General features: G+C 40.4%; 11 protein-coding genes across 11 annotated transcripts; 4 read left to right on the top strand and 7 right to left on the bottom strand. All coding sequences in view use genetic code 12, as the record gives it.

The window, feature by feature from the left end:
- Positions 1-1,226: 1,226 nt before the first annotated feature.
- ZCF8 (Zcf8p) lies at positions 1,227-4,004 on the top strand (the record flags this gene model as incomplete). The annotated part of the gene is made up of 1 exon (XM_051752036.1): positions 1,227-4,004. The coding sequence occupies one exon, from the start codon at positions 1,227-1,229 to the stop codon at positions 4,002-4,004; it is 2,778 nt and encodes a 925-aa protein (XP_051608931.1).
- A 55-nt stretch (positions 4,005-4,059) lies between these two features.
- Positions 4,060-5,862, bottom strand: KGF57_002695 (uncharacterized protein; the record flags this gene model as incomplete). Its single annotated transcript, XM_051752035.1, has 1 exon — positions 4,060-5,862. One exon carries the CDS (start codon positions 5,860-5,862, stop codon positions 4,060-4,062), a length of 1,803 nt encoding a protein of 600 aa, XP_051608930.1.
- Positions 5,863-6,095: 233 nt separating this feature from the next.
- KGF57_002694 (flavin-containing monooxygenase) lies at positions 6,096-7,736 on the bottom strand (the record flags this gene model as incomplete). The annotated part of the gene is made up of 1 exon (XM_051752034.1): positions 6,096-7,736. One exon carries the CDS (start codon positions 7,734-7,736, stop codon positions 6,096-6,098), a length of 1,641 nt encoding a protein of 546 aa, XP_051608929.1.
- Positions 7,737-8,203: 467 nt separating this feature from the next.
- Positions 8,204-12,922, bottom strand: KGF57_002693 (YBT1; the record flags this gene model as incomplete). The annotated part of the gene is made up of 1 exon (XM_051752033.1): positions 8,204-12,922. The coding sequence occupies one exon, from the start codon at positions 12,920-12,922 to the stop codon at positions 8,204-8,206; it is 4,719 nt and encodes a 1,572-aa protein (XP_051608928.1).
- A 373-nt stretch (positions 12,923-13,295) lies between these two features.
- On the bottom strand, positions 13,296-14,023 carry SBP1 (Sbp1p; the record flags this gene model as incomplete). Its single annotated transcript, XM_051752032.1, has 2 exons — positions 13,296-13,848; positions 13,908-14,023. The coding sequence occupies 2 exons, from the start codon at positions 14,021-14,023 to the stop codon at positions 13,296-13,298; spliced, it is 669 nt and encodes a 222-aa protein (XP_051608927.1).
- Positions 14,024-14,486: 463 nt separating this feature from the next.
- KGF57_002691 (ubiquinol--cytochrome-c reductase subunit 6) lies at positions 14,487-15,008 on the top strand (the record flags this gene model as incomplete). Its single annotated transcript, XM_051752031.1, has 2 exons — positions 14,487-14,543; positions 14,607-15,008. The coding sequence occupies 2 exons, from the start codon at positions 14,487-14,489 to the stop codon at positions 15,006-15,008; spliced, it is 459 nt and encodes a 152-aa protein (XP_051608926.1).
- A 397-nt stretch (positions 15,009-15,405) lies between these two features.
- KGF57_002690 (uncharacterized protein) lies at positions 15,406-16,830 on the bottom strand (the record flags this gene model as incomplete). The annotated part of the gene is made up of 1 exon (XM_051752030.1): positions 15,406-16,830. The coding sequence occupies one exon, from the start codon at positions 16,828-16,830 to the stop codon at positions 15,406-15,408; it is 1,425 nt and encodes a 474-aa protein (XP_051608925.1).
- Positions 16,831-17,286: 456 nt separating this feature from the next.
- KGF57_002689 (uncharacterized protein) lies at positions 17,287-19,815 on the top strand (the record flags this gene model as incomplete). The annotated part of the gene is made up of 1 exon (XM_051752029.1): positions 17,287-19,815. One exon carries the CDS (start codon positions 17,287-17,289, stop codon positions 19,813-19,815), a length of 2,529 nt encoding a protein of 842 aa, XP_051608924.1.
- A 5-nt stretch (positions 19,816-19,820) lies between these two features.
- On the bottom strand, positions 19,821-20,129 carry KGF57_002688 (uncharacterized protein; the record flags this gene model as incomplete). Its single annotated transcript, XM_051752028.1, has 1 exon — positions 19,821-20,129. The coding sequence occupies one exon, from the start codon at positions 20,127-20,129 to the stop codon at positions 19,821-19,823; it is 309 nt and encodes a 102-aa protein (XP_051608923.1).
- A 110-nt stretch (positions 20,130-20,239) lies between these two features.
- On the top strand, positions 20,240-21,112 carry SEC13 (GTPase-activating protein; the record flags this gene model as incomplete). Its single annotated transcript, XM_051752026.1, has 1 exon — positions 20,240-21,112. The coding sequence occupies one exon, from the start codon at positions 20,240-20,242 to the stop codon at positions 21,110-21,112; it is 873 nt and encodes a 290-aa protein (XP_051608922.1).
- A 24-nt stretch (positions 21,113-21,136) lies between these two features.
- On the bottom strand, positions 21,137-22,072 carry PNP1 (purine-nucleoside phosphorylase; the record flags this gene model as incomplete). Its single annotated transcript, XM_051752025.1, has 1 exon — positions 21,137-22,072. The coding sequence occupies one exon, from the start codon at positions 22,070-22,072 to the stop codon at positions 21,137-21,139; it is 936 nt and encodes a 311-aa protein (XP_051608921.1).
- Positions 22,073-23,095: the final 1,023 nt, after the last annotated feature.

Below are 23,095 nucleotides of genomic sequence, written 5' to 3'. Positions count from 1 at the left end.
TCTAGAACATTATTACAGTCTTTGTTTTTAGGAGCAAATACCAGAGATCAGTGGCCGTTTTAAGATATTCTGCTTTTGTATACCTACCAATAATTGAATCAAAGCTCGCGTAATCAACATGCACATTGCCGATGTAAAATTCCATTTTTTATTCCGATCGGGATAAGGAAATTGCAATTGCGTGATTTTTTAGATGAATTTGCAATAATAAGACGTGTGATTTTTCACAACATCAATTGAGCTTGGTTTGACCAAAGCAAGAGATAGTGCAGCTCAGCTATAAACTTTAACAGTGAGTAACAAGGTAAGAGGGGTGTCCCCTGAATCTATTTGACCATCGAAGCTTATACCCTACTACCTTACTACACTTTCTAGAAACAACTTGTCAATATCTACACCATGTAGCTTCACAGAATACCAATTACGCCGATTCAGGTCTTTCTCTGTGGGCAATCGTAAGCGGTGCTTCCTTGCCTACCCGCATTTGTTGGCTCAGTAAAAGTAGTCCACAAAGCTGAGACATTTTTTTTTTTATTTTTCTCATAACTCCGATCGGCTTGACGTGCCGGGAGTATACCATACTCTTACATACAAGAAGTCAACTACTTTTGGGTGTTTGCCGATTCTGAGCATCAAGCAATCTTTCCTGACACTTCCGAGGAGCCTCTTAACATATCACCTCAATATGTCGCATCTGTAACGCCCTGATGATGATGGTAAAGATATATACATGGTGGTTAGTCAATATGCGGATAAAAAGTTTACCATGATAGGATATAAAGCAGCCTTGAAGTCATAGCTTGTACGAACAAGTGGCACACCGAGACATTGTAGTTCTCCCTCCGTGACACACCAGGTGTAAAAAAAGAAAAAACCATTGATTGTAAAATGATTAGGCTTTCGTTCACCCTTTCACTCCACTTACGACTCAAATGTAACACAAGTGAAAGCCAAATGAAGGAAAACAAAGGAAAAAAAAAAAAAACAAAAACAACAACAGCGTGCATAAAATTAGACAGGCAGTGAGAAATTTCAACAGGAAGTAAGGAGAAGTATATCACCAATACTATTTGCCAGACCATAAGCACTTCATAAAACTAAATTGAAAGATCAGTCTTTTTAACAACTCGCCACACTTTCACGTTCTTTGCATTTCGCTTTTGACGAATTATATTCCACTTGCAGATATCCGTCACATTTTCCAATACACACGACTCGCCCACAATATGGATATCCGCACCCTAACGGAGGATCCAACACAGCAGATACCGTCAACAACATCAGCAACGGGGACAAACATACCCCAATCACGGCAGATGGAACACACACAGCCTGAATTGGTGCCCAATAACGAAAGCTATGTCAATGCTACGCCACAACCACGCCCTACCTCTACATCGTCCACAGGAAATGACAATACCAGTAACCAAGGAACCACACAATCGCCGTCTCCATTACCCCAGGTCCAATCCACACAAAGTACTCACACCAATACCGATGAAAATATCAGCAGCTACAATTATGATCACGATGCACACAATTTGAACAAGCCGAAAAGGCAAAGGCGCAGCTACAGTTGTGGCCCTTGCAAGATGCTCAAGATCAAGTGTGACTTACAGATCCCTTGCACCTCATGCAAGAAATTCAAGCGTGTCAATAGATGTTTGTTGCAGCCCCCACAACCACCTTCGCAAGAGGAGCTCAGCAAGATTAAAGAGCGAAAGAAAAGAACGATGCACAAGAGGTTGAAAACGTCCAATGACATTGTGCATGCCTTCCATGATGATCAAAACTCCATTCCATCGTTGCTTTCATCGATAAACTCCAGCTCGAAGCTCATGGACCAACACCAAAGATCATTCCTCGATCAAAGCGTACAGGCGCAGCGTGGCAACAACGACAACTATGCATCAACACTCACAAGACAATCGCAATATTCCAACTTGCAACCAGAAACCAATAACGAAACCCCAGCACACCCTATAACGCATATTACTTCAAATTTTGACGACCAAGTACAGCCAAGATTGTTTACCGAGAACCAAAAACCGCAGGGCGATTTGCTCAATACATTGCTATACCAGGACTACCAAAAAATAGTTGAATTGAGCATGGTTGATGTGAAAAGAATCAAGAGGTTGTTGCCTAGCAAGTTCGAAGCAATTGAACGTCTTTACCAGTTATATATCAACACAATTAACTCTGTTTTTTTGGATACACAAGATCATGACGAGATCATGCGAGTGGGCCGGTTGGTGTATGAGAAATTGGTGTCGATTGATGATGAAAATGTCAGAAATTTAAGTAAAAGCATCGAGTTCAACGTTGTTGAGTTGAGAAATTTGTCATTAATGTTTCTTATATTAGCAAGTGGGTTTTTGTTTGAGAATATGGAGAATGTTTCATGCAACTTCTTGTTTGACTTGAGAACCATTTATAAAGCCGACTTGATTGAGGACTGGGTCAAAATTGCCAAGTTTATCAAGTTGAGATTGTTGTCGTATGAGTCTTTAACGGACTTGATATACTTGATGGACTGGTATCTTATTATAAAGAATTTGTACACGTATGACAACCAGATTATCGAAAATTATTTGGAATTCAATAGTTTGTTGAACTATCTCGTGTTGAATAATGGTTTTATTGAATTGATGGAAGACACTGGGGGAGAGACTACTGTTAATGACGGCACGCCACAACCTCAGGGTGACGATGAAACAGGACGGAGATCATATCCTACATCTAGAGAGTTCCGTGTACTTGGAAAATACTGGATACAACTTAGAATGATTGATTTGGAGTTTACCTTTTTCCAGTACAAGGGTTCCATGTTGGTGTCTAATCAGTTGAAAAACTCAATTGTCCCACATAAGGACGTTTTAGAAAGCATGTACGGTCCCAAGGGCGAGTTGGCCAATTCTTCTTTAACCAAACACCAGGTGGCAGTGTGGAGTCTCTACTACACCAGATCTGGTCAATCAACATCAATAAGACGTATCGTGCAAGACTATTTGGAGTTATATAGTAATGCGTCTTTTCTACTCAAAGATGACTTGGCAGAGGTTGAGACCAAATTTTGCAAAACTGGTGAACAAACTGCAGTACCTCAAGTTACTATCCAAGACGTGGAACTCTTGTTGAAGAATCAACAAATCTTGCTTTTGTTTGTTCGATGGTTATCATTTATTCGTATCGAATCCAACTACTTTCCAAGTTTAAGGTACTCATCATTTTTAACCACAATGATGAATTTAAACAACCACTTCAATTTGCTTGACAAATACTACAAAGCTGAAAATTCGGGAGAGAACTTGGTTGATTATATTCTCCGAAACTTTTCCTTACACTTTATAAAGGCATTTTTCCAATGCTTAACTTACCAGTCGTTGTTTTTGATATTTTTAAAATATGCACTAGTACGGTACTCAAAAAGAGCTACATTCAAGATCCGTTTGGACGAGGTATACCCGCATGTCCTCAATTCATTTCAAACGACTTTGAGTAAATTTATCACCAGTCCTAAGATCAAGGAATATCACACTCATATCGCTCAATTTGTTGTCAATATCAATTTCCTAATCGATGCAAACCATATTTTAAACGAGGAAACAACCGAGTTTGAGCGGCAAGGTAAGGACTCTACAACTCAACACAAACCCCTACTCGAGTTTCAAAATTTGGCAGATTTGCTTCGCCAATTAAAACAGGAGTTTGATCCAGGCCAATGGGAGTTTATCACCGATGTTTATTTTGGCTCTAGAGACAACTTCTTCCGATACGTGGAAAAAGAGTGGGATTTGTTTCAATTTTTGTTGAGCAGTGATGCAACTCCCGGCGATGGACCCGGAGCACACTTGACTAAAGATATGGTGATTACAAATCGGTTACGCTTCAATGATGAATTTGTCAACTTTCACAAGGGTAAATTGATGGGGTTAGTGTTTGACAATAACGATGTCAGGGAGTACATGAAACTCAATGTTGAACCCAATATCGACGATTAAGTGCTTTTTATAGATGCAAAATAGGATATTGATTAAAGTCTATAAAAATAAGCTCCTACCCAACTGTCTCGTCAAGTAAAGTTCTATAAGGGGTACTACCCAGTACCTTTTCCCAAGATTTCACTGTCAATCCGTCACTTAAAGTTGCCTCCTCAACCATCAACTGATAGTCTCCCCACCATGGCAAAATCCTAAACATGACTGCCCAATATAAAACACATAACAAGACGCATACTAAACCGACCAAGCCGTAATTGGGCCAGTGTTCCAAACCTTTTGGATTCGGCGAGCTTGATGAAATGAAAGGGCCGACAACCAAGTAGATACTGATTAATAGAACTGCTATTGTACCAAAATAGCCAGCTCTGATTGGAGCATGTAATTCAGGGTATCTTTTCCGAATAATGAAAATCCCAACGGCAATCAACGCAATTGCAATTTGTTGTGGGTATCCTTCAAGTGAAACCATGTAGCTGTACACGTCTCCTTCATGGAATCCCAATATGATAACGGTAGTAATCGAGCAGCTCAAAATAAGGATTCGTAAGGGTGCCCCAAATGGCCAGTTTGACGACATGAATCTTGAAAATGGCAAGTATCCCTCACGAAACACCTCTTGATCAACCCTGGATATTGTGTAAATGACAACAAATATGTTGCCCCCGGCACAGATTGCAATGGCAAAAGTGAGGAAATGGCGTCCCAAACTCTTTCCAAAAATCTTTTCGAATAATAAGGATCCCACCAATGTTGACGAATTGACAATCTCTTGGTCAGGAATTACAATCAAGTACGCCAAGTTGATAATGCCGTAGGTGATCGCCATGATTGCAAGTGACACTGGGCCAGCAACCTTGAGTGTCCTTATGGGATCTTGTATCTCGTTTGAGACTGTATGCACCGAGTTCCAACCACTGAATGCAAAACTAGCTTTGATAACGGCACTGGAAAATGAGGATACTGTGGCTTTAGCTTTCACTTGCCAAAAATCGTTCCATGACAAATAACTTTCCAATCCAGTCACAGCTTGTGGAAGAACTATCACGTATAAACCCATAACGACCATGATTCCAACAAGGACCAATTTCAAAGCGCCAAGGATGTTTTGCACTCTGACGCCATGATTAACACTCACACCATGTATCAATGCCGCTCCATAAAGAAACAATAACCCAGTGACTCTGATTCTCCATGGAGTTATGGTGATGCCCAAAGCGTGAATAAAGTACTCACCAAAGACCAACACATTACTAATCGTGAAACCAAACATGACCAGGTAGATTGAAAACGCGACAGTTGCCAACAATGTGGGCTGGGTATAAATGAACTCTAGAAACACTTTGGCGCCTCCACTTCTGGGTACCAACGACCCCATTTCGAGAAATACATATAAACCTCCAAATGAGGCAATTGCCGCAACGAGCCAAGCGAGGAAGAAAAGAAAGGGGCTCTGGCCGCAATCAATGTATATTCCAGATGTGATACTGAATATCCCACTCCCTAGTATCCTACTGATGAACAATATGATTGTTGAGTATAGCCCCAAGTGCCTCCCCTGAGGTAAATCTTCTAAAGTTTGCAAGTATGATGACGGGTGTGAGTTAGCTGGGGGTTGCGTTGGTTGTTCGGTTACAGTCTCTTCTTCTGAAACTAGTTCTGTATACAGATTGGCAGCCACTTTGGTATTATATAGTTTATCAATCGACACCATTTCGATGTTGTCGGGTGTATCGATGTGAGGGTTGTTTTGTTGACCGGCTGTTGATTCGTGAGTCGGCAGCTCGGGGGTGTGTTCTTGTATTTGTATGGTTTCAAGATCGCTCCTGTCACTACTACTATTAGAGGATTGTGACGGCATGTGGGAATATATTTCTGATCTAAATATATATCCGTTGTGGCACGCTATCAGGGATCGATTACGCAAAACAAAACAAAAAAAAAAAAAAAAAAAGCTTGAGCCACACAAGTCCATGGCTTAGAGAAAGAGCCCGCGTGCATCCACAAGAGTCAGCTAGTAAGAGATCCTAAAACCTACCACTTCCACACTATTTCAGACAGTTCAGACTTAGCAACTCAACACATCTACAAACTCTAAACATTTTTCTTGTCATAATGGTTATACACCAAATCCCTGTAGTTTGGGAAATGGGTAATGTACCAGAAATGAATTTGACTGAATGGGTAAACTGTGAAATTGATCTTCTGGTCAGCATACCATGAGGTACATCCACCAAATGCTGTTCCAAATACACTCTCACGCAATTTCAGTTGGATCAATTTGAACCAACTGTCATACGCTTCAGGCTTAACAACAACTGACTTTTCTTTGCCTTGCAAGATTGGCTTTGCAATTTTCATATAGTAATCAACACCGTGCTCGATTGACATGACAACAGATGCGTGGCCAGTACCGATATTTGGCCCACCGACAATAAAATAGTTTGGAATGTTCTTGACCAAAGAGGTGCGGTACGCTCCAACGCCTTCCTCATCCCAAATTGTTTTCAAAGAGGCTCCCTTGCTGGTCTTGACTGGTAAAGTAAATGACTTGGGGACATCGTATCCAGTGCATGCAACAATAATGTCCGCTTTGATGAAACTTCCATCCTTCAAGTAAATACCATCAGCAACAACTTTATCAACGCGTTCGTTGGTAAGCTTGAGCCTTGGGTCATGCAAAGCTGGGATGTATCCATAATCAAAAATCAATCTTTTGCAGCCAACCTTGTAATCTGGAATAAGCATGTCCCAATACTTCTTTGGCGCTTTCTTCATATAGTTCACCGACATTCTTCTGTTAGCCCAACGGACTAATCTTGAGATTGGTCCCTCACCTCTAAACAAAGGAAACCTAGACTCAGCAACAGCTACAGTGAACCAACGGACCAATTGCAACCCGAAGAATGTATACCTGAGCAACCCGTAAATCATCACAAGAATTTTTGGGACTGGAGGCATAACATAGTGCTTAGATCTAACAATCTGAGTGAGTGAAGCGGGCTGGTAGTCTTTCAACAAAGCTGGAACAACTTGATTGGCTGAACAACCATTACCGAAAACCACAACGTTCTTTCCTTTAAAATCAACAGAATGATCCCAAAGTGCTGAATGGATGTATTTTCCTTTGAAATTCTCCAAACCGGGCTCTTTCAAATGCATGGGATGAACCAAGACACCAGTACAAGACACGAGAATTTTGGCCTTATGTTCAAGCTTTTGACCAGTGTTTTTATCGTGGGCGTACAAAGTCCAGTATCCAGTATCTTCATCAAACAAACACTCATCAACCGATGTGTTGAACCTAATTTTCTCTTTCAACTTGTATTCTTTAGCAACTCTCAAGATGTACTCCTCCATTTCATATTGTGGTGGTTGCACACGAGTCCAGTTGGAAGTCAAAGCAAACGAAAAGGAATACCAAACCGCTGGTATATCAGAAGCACAACCAGGATACGTGTTTGCATACCAAGTACCACCAAAGTTATCATGTCTTTCAAAGATGCGAACATCGTTCTCCTTGAGTTCTTTCATCGTCTTAATAGCAGTGGCCATTCCACCGAATCCAGCACCAATTACCGCCACATTTGAAGAAGTTTTTATCGTTGGCAACTTGTTGTCAATCTTCTTCAAAGCTTTAGGATCTTCACCCAAAACACCAGTAGAATCTTGCAACTTGATTCTATAATTTTCTGGATGTTTGTGGGAGTCTTTGGTTAACGTGATGGTAGTCATCTTGCACTTGTTGTTAAGAAGAATCAAACAGGGCTATGGATAAAAACTCAGCACTTGCAATACCAATATATATAGATATATATATATATACAAGGAGCTCCTATGTCGTCTCATTTTCCGTGTATCGAACCTTACCCAAGATTGCAGACAGGGCGGAGTTAATACTATGTCCGCTATTACGAGAAAGTGGGGTGCGTGACAAACGAAAACGGTAGCACGGTTTTATTTCAGAAAAGATGACAAGCGGACTTAGGTATGCACCGCTGCTCAGAAACACGGAAATGAAGAGGGGAAGGGGGTGGACTATGATACTATTCACTGGCTCAAATGAACCAAAATCCGAGATCCATTGAAAAGTAAGTATCGTGGGGAACACATATAGGTCCAATTAAGTGATACCAGTCTATCAAAAAAACACTGGAAAAAAATAAGCACAAATTTCTTTTCTTTTTTTTTTATAAAACTGTCTATTTAGCTTGTCTATTCTTCTTTGCCACAAAGGACTCCTTTGCCAACGAGATCAAACTATTAAGTTCACCGCTATTCTCACACATTGAGTGAAATAATGACTCTGGGTTTGAAATCAACACATACGGATTATCATACTCCACCACTTGACCAGCATCCATAACCAAGATCTTATCGTAATCAATAATGGTTCTCAATCTATGTGCAATGGTCAAAATGGTACTGGACCCAAACTCATCACGAATTGTCTTTTGAATCAATGAATCTGACTTGTAGTCAATTGAACTTGTAGCTTCGTCCAACAATATAATCTTTGGATTCTTCAACAATGAACGAGCTAAACAAACCAACTGACGTTCTCCTTGAGACAAATTACCACCACCTTCAGTAATTGTATTCTCCAAATCGTGAAATTTGTTTTGATTCTCTTCACTAATGGTAGATGTGGGTGTTGATTCATCAATCAAATTAACTCTCTTCAAAGCAGCATAGATTTCAGCATCGGTGTACTGTTCAAATGGATCCAAGTTGGATCTAATTGTTCCAGCAAACAACGTTGGATCTTGTGGAATGATGGTGATGGCTTGGCGTAACCTTCTCAATCCGATACTGGTGATATCAACGCCATCAATCTTGATCAATCCACTTTCAGGATCCAAAAATCGGAAAAAGGCAGTGATTATGGTAGACTTACCTGCACCGGTTCTTCCAACAATTCCCACCTTGTGACAAGGCTCAATGTCAAATGTTACATTTTTGATCACACGAGGCAACTCCGGAGAATATCTCAATGACACATCTTTGACTGAAATTTGTCCCTTGTCTGGCCAGCTTGCCGGAGGCTCAGTTTCTTTGATTTCATAAGCTGGTTCTTGTTCAACTTCAAGGTACTCCTGCAATCTCTCTACTGAATTCATATTCATTTCGACATTGGCATAAAGACGAACCACCCAAAGTGCACTCTCGCTGAAAGCAATCGCATACGACAATGATAATCCTGCCAATCCAGCATCGATCTTGCCAATGGACAACAAGACAAATATACCTGCGAAAAACATAACCAATGACCCAACAACATCAATTCTAAATGAAAGCCATCTATTCGCAACCCACAAGTAAAAAAATGGTCTATTGTTGTTGTCAATTGCTTGCAAATTTTGCTTCATGAATCTAGACTCGACTCCATAAGCTCTGATTGTGGCAACACCAGTCAATGACTCAGAAAAATGTTGATGAATCGGCGATTTTGTAATCGATTCAAATCTCTTCAACTCTCTTGATAAAGTCAAGTAGAAATATCCCACCAAGTAGTACAACAACGCAATAACAAATGCAAAAATGAGGAACCCGGGAGTGATGATTGTAATCAAAATCAAGATGGAAACACATTGAACAACACAAATAAACACACCTTCAGCAAATGGAGTCACCTCTTGATCCACTGACTCAATATCCTTGGAAAACCTATTCATAATCCGACCCAATGGCGTCTTGTCAAAAAATCTCAATTTCGCACGAAGGATCGTGATTAATACTCTTTTGAATATACGATTCGATGCACGAATACCGGCGAAAAATGTAACCAAAATCCTAATACATGCTGTGATTCCGTACGCAAATCCAATTATACCGTAAATTGTGATGTAGTACAATGTGGAATGTTCCACGGAAAGATTGACAAATCTGATAGTGAGAAGATTGCGGACACCAGGTAAAAACACATTGGAACTTTCAACTCCCATGGTGGTGGCAGAATTGTCATTTTCACTGTGGATGGACCATGTTCTCAACCACCATGATTGGTACATGTAAACAAGCTGTGACGCTACGAATGCAACAAGAATTACAGTCCATACTTTCCAGCCACCCAACACTTTGGCATAATCGAGATATACTTTTGAACCAACGACACCTTCTGCTTTATTCTCTTCTTCGACCAACTTACCGTTGGATTTTACAAGCGGCTCGTCTTCCTCGTCATTCTTCAACTTGTTCAATTTCTGCTCAATCGTAGCAGCTTTGGCCTTCATGTCTGCATTCTTGTCATCAAGCGATTGCAAGTTTTGTGATGATTGAGTTCTTGAATTCAAGACTGATGATTTAACCAATTCGTCATCGCCTAAATCGCCTGATTCTAATAATGCTTCAGTTGTACCTTGGTTCTTGACTCTTCCATTCTCCATGACAACAATCCATTCAGCATGTTGAGCAGTCAACGCGACATTATGAGAAACCAATATACACGTTCTTCCTTGCATCAAAGGTCCAGTGATACAGTTTTCGTAGATCCACAAGGCGGTATGGGAATCAACAGCTGACAAACAATCGTCAAGAAGCAAATGCTTTGAGTTGGAGTACAATGCCCTAGCAAGAGATACCCTCTGCTTTTGTCCACCCGATAAAGTGATACCCTTTTCACCAACTTCGGTTTGATCACCAGCACTCAAAATTTGCAAGTCACGACTCAATCCACAAGCTTCAACAACATCGTCATAACGTTTTTGATTAAATGGAGCTCCAAAAGTGATGTTTCCTCTGATTGTATCGTTTAATAACCAAGCTGACTGGGAGCAATACGCTACAGACTCTGTCAATCCATTTTCATCAGGGGTCAATTCGTCACGGGGTAAAATACCAGGCAAAAACACTTTACCTCCAAGTAGATCCATTTCACCAAGAAGACCCAAAAGTAAGGATGTTTTACCAGCACCAGTGGGTCCAATAATGACATTTAACTTTCCTTGTTTAAATGTAATGTTCAAGTCTCTTAGTTTGAAGTCAGACTTTGACAGAGCATTCCATGATAACGTAGCTTTTTCAAATCCAATATCGGGGGAGTTTGGTGTCTTTTCATTGGCCAATTGGTCGTATTTAGAAGTTTCTGCCTCATTCAAAAAGTCTGCAACTCTGTCCAAAGACACTTTTGATTGGATTACAAAAGATGTCATATCAGCCAATTGATCCAAGGGAGATCTCAACAACGTAAACAACGACAAGGCGGTAAACGCAACCGGTGCAGTCAAGGTACGTCCCTCAATCATTGTATAACAATAGAATGAGAGTAATGTAATCAATGTTGGAGTGATAAACCACACAAAAGATGCCGCACACCAAACAGCAGATCTGTATTTCAAATACCTCAACTCTTCATTCCTTATATCCATTGCGCTTTGGAAAAACTTATCTTCCCATGCAAAGAATTTGATAATTCTGATACTTTGAAAAGTTTCATTCAATTTTTGGATTCTCTTGTCAGTAACTCCCAACATTTGTTTTTGCAATCTTCCCAACCATTGAGCAAATTGGTAGTTTACAGGTAATAACACCACAATTGCCAAGGATCCAACAAGAGCACTCCAACCTAACAAGTTGTACAACAAAACTGTACAAAAAATGATCATCAAAATGGCTCCAACAAAATAGTGCAAGTACCCGCAAATCTCAGACACTTTAAACGCGTCAATGGCCATAAGGTTGATAATAGCACCCAATTCGGCAGTAGATTCCTTCTCTGTTGAATCTGTAGAGTCTGTTTCAGTAACTGTGATTCTTCTTCTCAAGGCTTTAGCGTAAACTTGGCCAATTATAACCGCCTTCATCCGAACACAAACTCTTCTGCCCAAGAATAATGAACACCCAGAACAAATTGAGTCCAATACTTTGACAATTGGCATCATAAATACAAACGTCCAAGCCAAATTTGCCGAAATTGAGTCTGGATCGGCCACATATTCCAAAACTTGCTTCAACAACACCGACGGGCCAAACACAAGCATGGATTCAATAATAGCCCAAAATGCTTGGATTGCAAACAAGTACTTGAAATGGAAAAAAATCTTGTAAGTGAATCTCAATGTACTTTTAGATGCTTCAAAACCTTTCAACACGTACAATGCGTAGTCATCTTGTCTCAATCCCCAAATATCGCCAAGCTTCAATGGCTGTTTGTGCGCTTTCCACACCATTTTATCCAACCAACTATAAGATATAAATGACGCAATACTTGAAACAGTTTCAGGATTTGGCTCAACTCCAGGAGTGATGTACAACTGAGATGGTTTGTCACCCACAGTGGCAGTCAAATTTAAAGTCAACAACAATGCTGAGAAAACAAACTGGAAAATGTAATACTGTCCAGTTTTGTTTATCAAAGCCGATCTAAATGTCAACAATGTTGGAAATATGTTGAAAAAGTAGAGTGCTGTAGTGTGTATCCACAAATTTGGTAATTTAATAGTGACGCGTTTCATGTTAATGACTCTAATTGTTACAATCGTGAACAAGTAGAACCAGAATATAACTTGGGGGATAGCATAGAGCTCTCTCTTGAACAATGCTGACACGTGCAACCCCAAGGATAGTATGACAAACACATATTCCAAGGAAACTCTCAAACTCTCAGTAGTGTTTTTGAAAACCTCCTTTACGTAGCCATGAGGAGTCCCATCAATGTTGGTGTCTGGCAATTTAGCAAGGTCAAAATGCAAAGCCTTTAGATCTTCCTTGGTCGTTGTGGTTGTGGTGGTTGTGGTGGTGGTGGCCAAAAGAGGACGCTCATCTTGCAATTTTATTCGTCTTCTAGAGATAAGCGACTGTGTTAATAATACAAGGAGCGAAATGGTAGTAAGTATAAGCGGTGGGTAATAATCTAGTTCTAGTCTTGCACATTTGGTAATGTCGTCGTAGTACCAAAATTGGCAATGCTTAGAACGTGACATCCTTGAGGTGGGGGGTGGGGAAGGAAGAAAGAAGAAAGAAGAAGAGGCAGAAGAAGAAGAAACGTTAGAAAACAGATGGCTAATTTAAAAGTTGAGGAAAAAAAAAAAAATTTCAAATTATGACTCTTTTGTGTACACTGTAGTGTTATCGCTGAATTAAAATATCCCTCCGTGCGACAGTTTGACGAGTGCTGTACGGAAGAGTTGTAGAGATGCAAACACTGCTTCGTTGCACACCACGACAGGACACTACTGAAACCTAAAAAAAGGAAGAAAAAAAAAAAAAAATATCCAAAATTTTATCAGATTAGTTTGTTTGTTTTTATTTTTTGTACTTGTACAGTAGAGCTACATATACATCTCTGCTTTGTTTTTACTTCTTGGAATCAACCGCAATTTCAACCCTGATTTCTCTACCATTGATATCCTTGTTGTTAAATTGCTCAACTGCCTTCTTTTGAGTTTCTTCGTCTTTGAAACTAACAAAAGCAATACCCTTTGACCTTCTACCATTTTTTGGAATATGAACCCAAACAGGATTCAATTCAGCAAACTCCTCCTTCAAGGTTCTTACTCCAACTTTGTAATCCAAGTTGGTTACAAAAATGGTATTGACCGAAGTTCTTGTTTTGGTAACACCTTCACCATTTGATTTCTCTTTCTTGTCTTCTCTAGCCTGTTTTTCTTCTCTAGCTTGCTTTTTAGCTCTAAATGCCTCAGCCTTGGCCTCCTTTTCTTCTGGCGTTGCTGGAGGGACGGCCTTTCTAAGAAAAATGTTCAATCTCTTGAAATGGTGTCCATTGAAGTCAGCAACAGCCTTGTCGGCATCCTCCTTTGAAGCAAATTGAACAAAAGCAAAACCGAGGCGTCTCTTGAAAGATCTCTCGCCCCTGGTAATTTCCTTGAATGGAATTTCGACCTCAGTGCTAAACAAGTTAGTAAAAAGAACATATTATTGGCAGTAGTATTGTCTGGTTATACATACACATTCAAGTCCTTGAACAATTCCTTCAATTCATCTTCAGTAGCCTTATAGTCAACATTACCAACGTAGACTCTGTCTTCAATGACTGGCTTGACAGTTTTAGTTTCTTCAGACATGGCTTTCTCTTGTTCTCGATTCAATTCAGTTCAGTTCAGTTCAGTTCAGTTCAGTTCAATTCAATTCAACTCAACAGGATCAATTGTATTGTGTTTTCTGTTGGAAAAAAAAGTCTTTGAGTGAGGTTTTATGATTTTTCTGGTGTGACTTATTTGCCACTTTGACAGAGAGAGAAACCACTAGAGAAAGAAAGAGAGAGAGAGAGAGAAAAAAGCAAAAGAGAGATCTCACGACATTAAAGAAAACCCAGTGTCGTGAATTGAAAATGTAAGTATTTTGCGACACTTTGTTTTTTGTTTTTTGTTTTTTGTTTTCCAGCCAATTAAACATTTGATTTCTGTTATTACGTTTCTCTTGGGCCCGCGCTGCCAGTTTCTTTTCCATTAGCCAAAAAAAATCTATAGGAAAAGTGAAAAAAATAAGGGCCATATACTGAAAGAGGTTAGCGAAACTTGTAACAACATGTCGTTCTTAAAGGATATCTACGAAAGCATTCTTCCAACTGCTTATGCCGATGAGGTATGTAAATTTTGAAAGAAAAACAAGTAACTGCTACATGTCAAATACTAATTATTCTAATAGCCAGCTGATGAGACTGACGACCAAATTGCTGATGACGAAGCCCCAATTGAGCAACCAGAAGACGCACCAGAAGAACAACCAGAAGAGGAAGAGGTAGAAGAGGGTGGTGACGACGAAGATGAGGACGACGAGGACGAGGATGACGAGGATGACGAGGATGACGAGGATGAAGAAGAAACGGCTGATCCATTAGACGTATTAAGAGAAGAGTGTGTCAAAACCAAAGCCTGCAAACCATTCGACCACCATTTCCACGAGTGTGTTGAAAGAGTCACCAAAGAACAAGAAGAACCAGACTACGAACACAAGCATTACAAGGAAGATTGCGTTGAAGAATTCTTCCATTTACAGCATTGCGTGAACGACTGTGTAGCTCCACGTCTTTTTAATAAATTAAAATAAACAATGTTGACGTTTGATATTTTTGGAATAGACAACCTCGTAAATAGGATATCAAGATAGTTATCTAGTCATAAAACAAACCGATTTAAACATGTATCTAGTTGTAGTGTTGCAAACCTTTTTAACTTGGCGAGAAGGGCTCAAATATTTGCAGCAACCTTACAGCAAGTTTCATCTTCGCAGAATTTATAGGTGACTATATTTAATCATATCACGAATGTTTATATCCTCATTGAAGATTTGTCTTGACCAGCTCACCCTTGCTTTTGTTTGACAACTTGCTTGACCGCAACAACAAACAGTGACGCAGAAAATCGGAAAGTTTTGCGTCCTCTTAATCTATACAATGTCCTAATAAAAAAAAAAAAATCGAAATCTAATTGTCTATGTCTATAATCTATATCCCCTTTGTCGCAATTTCATATATCTTTCTATTGGTGTCAAATGGGTTATCAATGTACAAATTGTGGCCACCCTCAGCGACTTCACCATATCTAAACTTGCTATCGGGTAACTTTTTACTCAATCTTTCAACAAGCTTTTGTCCTGCCTCTGAATTCATGAAATCGTATTGTCCGTACAATAAAAACGTATTAAAAGTGAAGGCCCGAGGGTTGGTTTCCATCTTGTTGATGAATTTGTCGTACAAGGGCCATTTACTTACAGTGGCTGGTGTTAACAAGTATTTGACATAAATGTCACTATTGGTCCCATTGGATGCTGAGTTGTACAAATATTCCACAATAAGTTTAACCTCCTTCGGTGAGCCATATACCTTATCATTCACACTACCAACTTCTCGAACCTCTATCCTGTTGATTTTAGACAACTTTGGCAACCACATTCTAAAGTAGAATTGGGCACCCCACGGCCCCAAATATGGCAATAAGCGCGGCAAAAAGGGAATCTTGTAATACCAATTCAATACGTGTTTCATGCTCAAGATAGGGAATCGACTAAGAAACCTGTACGAAGTTGGGTCCAATACTGGTTTCACTATGTTACCAGTTACCTCATCATTGGTTATTGCCATAACATGACGTTCCAAGCCCACGGGGGATAGCAAAATAAGATTGGTCACTTTTTCTGGATGAAGCAAAGCATATGATGCGCTCCAGTACCCACCAAATGAATGGCCAATGAGGCAATCAATTTTTGGAATACCCGACTCTTGTCTCCATTGCTCAATCGCCGAGGTGTAAAACTTTTCCATATCTTGAAGAATTGGCTTGAAACGACTTCGATACTGAGCAAAGCTTGCTGGGTCTAATTGGTAACCCTCAATGAGCTTGTAGTATTTGCGATACAATTTCGTAGTTGGTTCATTGTCAATGAGTTTGATCTTGGCCGTGGGCGGTATTCTCCAGCTGATTTGTGCATTGTCGATTTTTGGATTTGATGAAAGTCCGAATGTGATATTGTCGAGGAAGTGGACGTGGTAGTTGTAATTTGGATCTGACTTGAATTTGTCAATTAGTTGGAAATTTCGAGCAAAACATCCCAACGAAGCTCCATAACCGTGAATAAAGACCAAGTGCTTCGTTGGTAGTGCCCCATTGACAATCTTAAATTCCACCTCGTTGATGTGATCTGAGTCTCCAATATGTACTTTCTTGGTCCCCTTTTGAATATGTGAATTCTCTTTAGTGGTGGGGATCATTAAATCCACCAACTCCTTCTGCAAAATCTCAAGTCTGTTTGGTGATAATGACTTCCACCATATTGACAAGCTTTCTTTGAAAGAGAGTGACTTGAGAGGCTTGTGTCCCAACACATTTCTACTCCTCGAGGAGGAGAGCCAACGTACCGTTCGGAAACTCATTTAGACCAGTAAACGGGATTTCGAAATTTTTTTTCTTGAACGTCGGTTAAATGCGGAATAAATATCTTTGACAGATCTTTCTTCACCAGAATATCTGGCATTACCAAGCTTCGTGCTTATGTATTTTATCCCTGCAAAGGGCGGTATGATGCGATTCCCCTGTGTATTAGCGGTGTCATAGCTCTAACAGTGGCTTTGGTTAAAATCGAGCCACAGTAGTCGTTTATACTCCAAGATTGGTCCATGTCTATGAAACAATGCGAATTGAGCAGATGCAAGTCCTCATACCAGTAACTCCTGCTTGTGTTACTTACATTCCCTACATGCATTCCCCCATTATGCTCCAGTATTGCGCATGCACTCCACTCGTATACCCCATATTGTACTTCACTCAAATCATGAGACAAAAAAAAAAAAACATGGATTTCCATATAACCCCATTCCCCCCCACCAGCTATGTCCTTCAGCTCATTCGAACCCTTACAAGCGACAAAACTGGCAAACAAGACAAGCTCAGTAGCATCAGCAAACTTTGGCGCCAATTTGGACAAGGAGTTCATCACCTACTTGATACCTGACTTCAATGCAGTCAAGTACTTTCAAAAGGACTTTGTGGATTCAAACGAGTTTTATCTCATGGAGGAAACAGAAGTCAGCGGATTTGAGTTGTACTTGGTTGAGCAATGGGTGATAAACCGACATATTGGCTCTATTGTGACTGCCTTCACCGGTAACGAGCTGTCCAAGATTGTCGTTGTCAAGTTCACCATCATCAAAAAGCCTACAAAGTATTATCCTATACGGTTTCAGGAATATCTTACTGAGTTGATACAGAACCATTCGCGTATGAAGACAGTGGGGAAGTCAAGAGCGAATTCTGAAAATGATCTATTGACGATATCCAGCAAGCCAAAGGAAAAGACAGAGAACAAGAATGACGTGTGTTTTGTCACCAATTTGATGTCGCTTCCGCCTCAGTTGAACTTGATACCAGTAACCAACGGAGATTCCCGACTGATAGAAGCCCCATTCATTGTAAACTCAAATCTCAAAAGACTACAGTGTACCGGTAGATCCGTGTCACTAACAACTGACAAAATATCAGACGCTTGTGAAGACAAGTTCCGGCAAATGTACAAAATCTACAACGTCAAGGAACCAGTGAAGTTTGCCGTTAGAGAGCTTGTCAATGTGGTTCAAACTTGTCTATTCTACTTTGACCTTCTAGACGGGAGATATTGTACTGGATTGCTCTGTGTAAAGACGGAGGAAGCCATTAACAGCTGGTGGAGCTTGATCGGGCTCCCCCATTTCAATTCGAAACCAAACATCAAAGCTGGTGTGCTTCCTGCGCGAACAGTGGCGGCAATAATCAGCTTGGTCCTCAGTATCAGACTACGCTTGCAGCTTGCAGGAATATCCGATGTGCCCAAGGACCCATTTGATTTTGAAAACTTTATGCTATCCGTTGGCCTGTTTCAACGACAGCACAAGTTGGACAAGACTAGAAAGTTGGACATGGAGACCATGAACAAGTTGTTTACCTCGACAAATTCGCGATTGGCGCCTACAAGATCCGCCAATTATTTCTCTCCTTACGGGTTTGAAGAAGATTACTTGTTACAGAAATCACCACCAAAGCGGATGTATGGGAAACGAGAATTGAAGAAATTGACCAATGTAATGAAGACATCTGTCCAGGACAGGCTTGCTGCTGCAAGTAACAGGGAACATGACGACAAGGGCAAAAGTGGAGGAATCAGAAATAGGATTGCCAAGCTTGCCGATACAGTCAGTCCACTCGATGTGGAAACGTTGGATTTGGACAACTTGGTCAAGAATTTCCTCGTGGGAAAGACATTGATAAAGTTGTTTTATGGTGTGCAAGCAAGTGGGCTCACTGCCGAACCCGATCAAAAGGAGTATAAACGTAAAGCAAACGAAGTGGATAGTCATTTGTACACTTTTGAAAGCTTGCGAGACAAGATTATCCAAAACAGCCACATTCAATTATCGACAAAGTATAACTTTTCAAAGAGATTTGGGTTACAAAGTCGAAAGATGGAGGACAAGGTAGACTCCAGTCATCTTGGTCCACGAAGTGGAGGTCGAGAGCGCTCACTTCAATCGTCTTCTATGGTGGATTCATTTCTACAAATTGGTGACGATTCAGCGTCTGATACCAGTCTGATGGATGACCGTCGTCGTCTCAGCGTGCACTCAAGTTTCCAAGAACACACAAATGAGCCATTGGTCCAGTTCAAGCGGGACTTGAGTAGGAGAAACTCATGGCCAAGCTTGCTCAATAAGAATGAGGAGAATTTATCATCTTTTGTGCATTTCAAGAGTAAGAATTTGCTTAATCCGGAAGTTGTGGAGATGTCGCGTACAAGACCTCGCAGTTTCAGTGTTACTGATGCCTCAGACCTCTCGGTAGGGTCTATTTCAAAAGTATCGCAAATGTACCTAGACACAATCGACGACTTAATCAAGTATGAAAACCTTCGTGACTTTTACTTTGAAAATGACGAGTGTGTTTCAAATGCTACATTGACGAAAACGTTTCAGTTGCTAAATATTGACTTGCTAAAAGTGAAGAATCTCAAGAGTCAGGTATACACCAACAAGCATCGAATTTTGGAAGTGGGGGTTGCTGACCATTTGAACTATAACCTTGATACATTGACCAACACAATTGATCGATTGTCGTATGAGACGAGAATTGTGAGTAAAAAGATTAGCGAACTTGAGGAAAACTTTAAACTATACAGCAACAAACAAAGCGAAGCTGAGAAAAGATTGGACAAGTTGATTGGTGAAACCTTGAGTCACCCTGACATGAAGGTAATCTTTAGTGAACAGCAACGGCGAGACTTTGCTTTGAGATTGACCGGCGATGAAAACTTTGTTGAGTGTAAAACTGCCGACACAAGTCTGAAGGTGATGACATACTTGTATAGATTCTGGGACTGGGTTGCTTTGTAAAAGTGCTACTTAATGTAGCTTTTGATTGTATCTAGAAGTTCTTGATTTTCCTTGACCAATTTTACTAATCTACTATGAATGTAGTCCTGCTTCTGTAGTTCCATTACCAATTGCAACCTCTCTCGTTCTAGTTGTTGTACCTCGTCTGGTTTAACCATTTCATTTGGCTCCTCTTTCAGAATATGCTCCTCCCCCAAGTTTTTCACAATCTCTTTGATTTTGGAAATCGCTTCGTCGGACTCATTTACCCGGTCCGCAAGCAGGGAGGTTATGGTTAATAGTGCCTGTAATTCATCCGTTGACTTTTCACTCATGTCAATGTTTGCGTTTGAACACGTTCAAAAACGTGAAAGAAAAAAAAAAAGAATCAAAAATAGTCAACACTGTATCAACATTATATCCACACAACGATCACACCATTAAAATGGTTACAATTGGCAACGCACATGATGACATAATACACGACGCGGTGTTAGACTACTACGGTAAACGATTGGCTACCTGCTCGTCCGACAAGACGATAAAACTATTTGACATTGATGGCACTGACAACTACAAATTAATCACCACGTTGGTTGGCCACGACGGTCCTGTTTGGCAAGTAGCTTGGGCTCATCCTAAATTTGGATCGATCTTGGCATCTTGTTCATACGACGGTAAGGCTTTGATTTGGAAAGAGCAGCCAGAAACTCAACAATGGTCAATCATTGCTGAGCACACCATACATCAAGCAAGTGTCAACTCGGTGAGTTGGGCTCCTCATGAACTAGGAGCAGTATTGTTGTGTACTTCCTCTGACGGAAAAGTGTCAGTAGTTGATTTCAATGATGATGGTACCACTTCTCACGTTATATTTGATGCTCATGCAATTGGAGTCAATTCAGCATCATGGGATCAGACTTCCAATTCTAAACAACAGCAACGTCGATTTGTCACTTGTGGATCAGACAATTTAACCAAGATTTGGAATCTTGATCCATCCACTAACACCTACAAAGAGGAGGCCAAATTGGAGGGGCACACTGATTGGGTTAGAGATGTAGCTTGGGCGCCTTCACTCCGCCCATATATTGCCACTGCATCACAAGATCGCACTGTGTTGATATGGACGCAAGACAAGGACGGCAAGTGGCAAAAACAACCCTTGACTGAAGAGAAGTTCCCCGATGTGTGCTGGAGATGTTCGTGGTCATTATCAGGAAACATTTTGGCTGTTTCTGGCGGCGATAATAAAGTCACTTTATGGAAAGAGAATTTGAAGGGTAAATGGGAACCTGCAGGAGAAGTAGAACAGTAATAAAAAAGCGTCTATGTAAACTCTCTATAATTGATTTATAGTTGCCTCAATTATTTTTTCAACATCTTTGGAAGCCTCGTCAGCAGCTTCCAACACCTCAGCGTGACTCGCCATACCATCATCCAAGGCTACGGGGTTTGGATGTAATGCACTTGGTGGTTTAGCACCGACACCAGCATTGGTAATCAATGACAATGCAAACACTCTCATTCCGCAATGACGAGCAACAATTACTTCAGGAACAGTAGACATCCCCACTGCATCACCACCCAATGTCCTAATAGCTCTCACTTCTGCTCGACTCTCAAATGTAGGACCAGCTGCGAAAAAATAAGTTCCTTCGTGGATTTTTCTAATGACATTCAATTCTTTCGCCTTTTCTACAAATAGCTTCCGTAAGGAATGGTCATACGCATCGGACAACGGTAAGAATCTTGGACCGTATTCTTCCAAATTGGGGCCGCGCAAGGGGTGCCATCCAGCGAGTCCAGGGAAGTTGACATGATCCTCGATAACCATCAACTCTCCAGGCTTGTACAGATCATTGACACCCCCAGCGGCATTTGTCACCACGACAACGCCAATTCCCAAATCCTTAGCTACTCGAATGGGGAATGTTGTTTCTTGAAAAGTGTAACCTTCGTAAAAATGTAAACGACCAACCATGCACATCACTGGCACCTTATTGTCTCCAATTAGTCCAAACACTAGTTTCCCAGCATGTCCTGGCACGGTGGAAGTTTTGAATCCTGGGATATCTGAGTATTTGATCTCGACAATCGGCGAATCACTGTCGTTGTCTTTGGATAAAATATCAGCGATTCCACCCAATCCCGAACCACAAATGATCAATATTCGAGGCCGGGACAAGATTGGATGTGGGTCCAACTTGGATTGGATTGTTGAGGATGCATTGTGTATGGAGTGTAAATACTGTTCGACTGGGATTAAATCAGACATTGCGGGGAGGAGACAGCTGATCTGAGCTTGTCGAAGAGGGCTGAACGAAAAACCCAAATCAAAAATAAAGAAAAAAAATAAAATAAAATAAAATAAAAATAAAAAAATCGTCTGCTCTTCTTTTACATTGCTAGGACAAATAACCAAGTTAGCCAATCCCAAATACGACTGATATGCATGGTCGTTATTGTACACTCTCTTTTGGACAATCCACCTTTCCTTATGAAAGCTTATGAAAGCTCTCATAACTGTTTATTCATCATTTTTTACTACACCTGTCTTACCTGGATATCGTAAATGCAACCGAAATTAGTAAAAGTCTTATTGTTAGATAACAAAGATAAAAACTTAATCTGAGAGATATCAGTTCGGAATTTGCCGCTCTGGGGTAGAAGATCTCTTAAAGATTGTATAGTTGAGATTCTTTTTGCAAAAAAAAAAAAAAAGATTTGGATACCACCAATGGTAGCTCTTTCGGTTGCATCAAATTCCATGATGTCATGCATATCCTCGCGTACGGCGTTGACATAAAAGAAAAAAGGGAGCATCATTGCCTTCCCCTCGATGACACACTAATGCTTTCTCAAAAGCAATCTTCAACGGCAATGGGTGAAACAATCAGATCATGCAAAGCAATAACAATGGCCCTCTCCTGCTCCTCAATTCACAAAAGTTTAAATATTGATACGCTTGGCGGTTATGAATAAGAGAAGTAAAAACTCTCCGCAAGGCGTTTTTTTCTCGCCGCCGATTGGGCAAACATACACTGCCTAACACTAACAACCAATATATTGTATTGACTCTGTCTCTGTGTAGATAAACACAAAAGAAAAAAAGAAATTAAATGCTGCAATATTAATTCTTAGATAAGAAGGTTTGGAACCAATATCCTGCATATTTTGGAACATCCCATCAATACAATACAATACAATACAATACAATACACCTAGTAAAGTGAAAAATTTCATTGCTCTATATATATAGCTACACATGACCATCTCATCCTCTCAGCAGAAGTAGCTC

This window comes from Candida theae (genome assembly GCF_024610275.1).
Source record: "Candida theae strain CBS 12239 chromosome Unknown scaffold4, whole genome shotgun sequence".
NCBI lineage: Eukaryota > Fungi > Ascomycota > Pichiomycetes > Serinales > Debaryomycetaceae > Lodderomyces > Lodderomyces theae.
The sequence above is the reverse complement of the archived record's forward strand: the minus strand, read 5'-3'. Positions and strand labels throughout refer to the sequence as shown.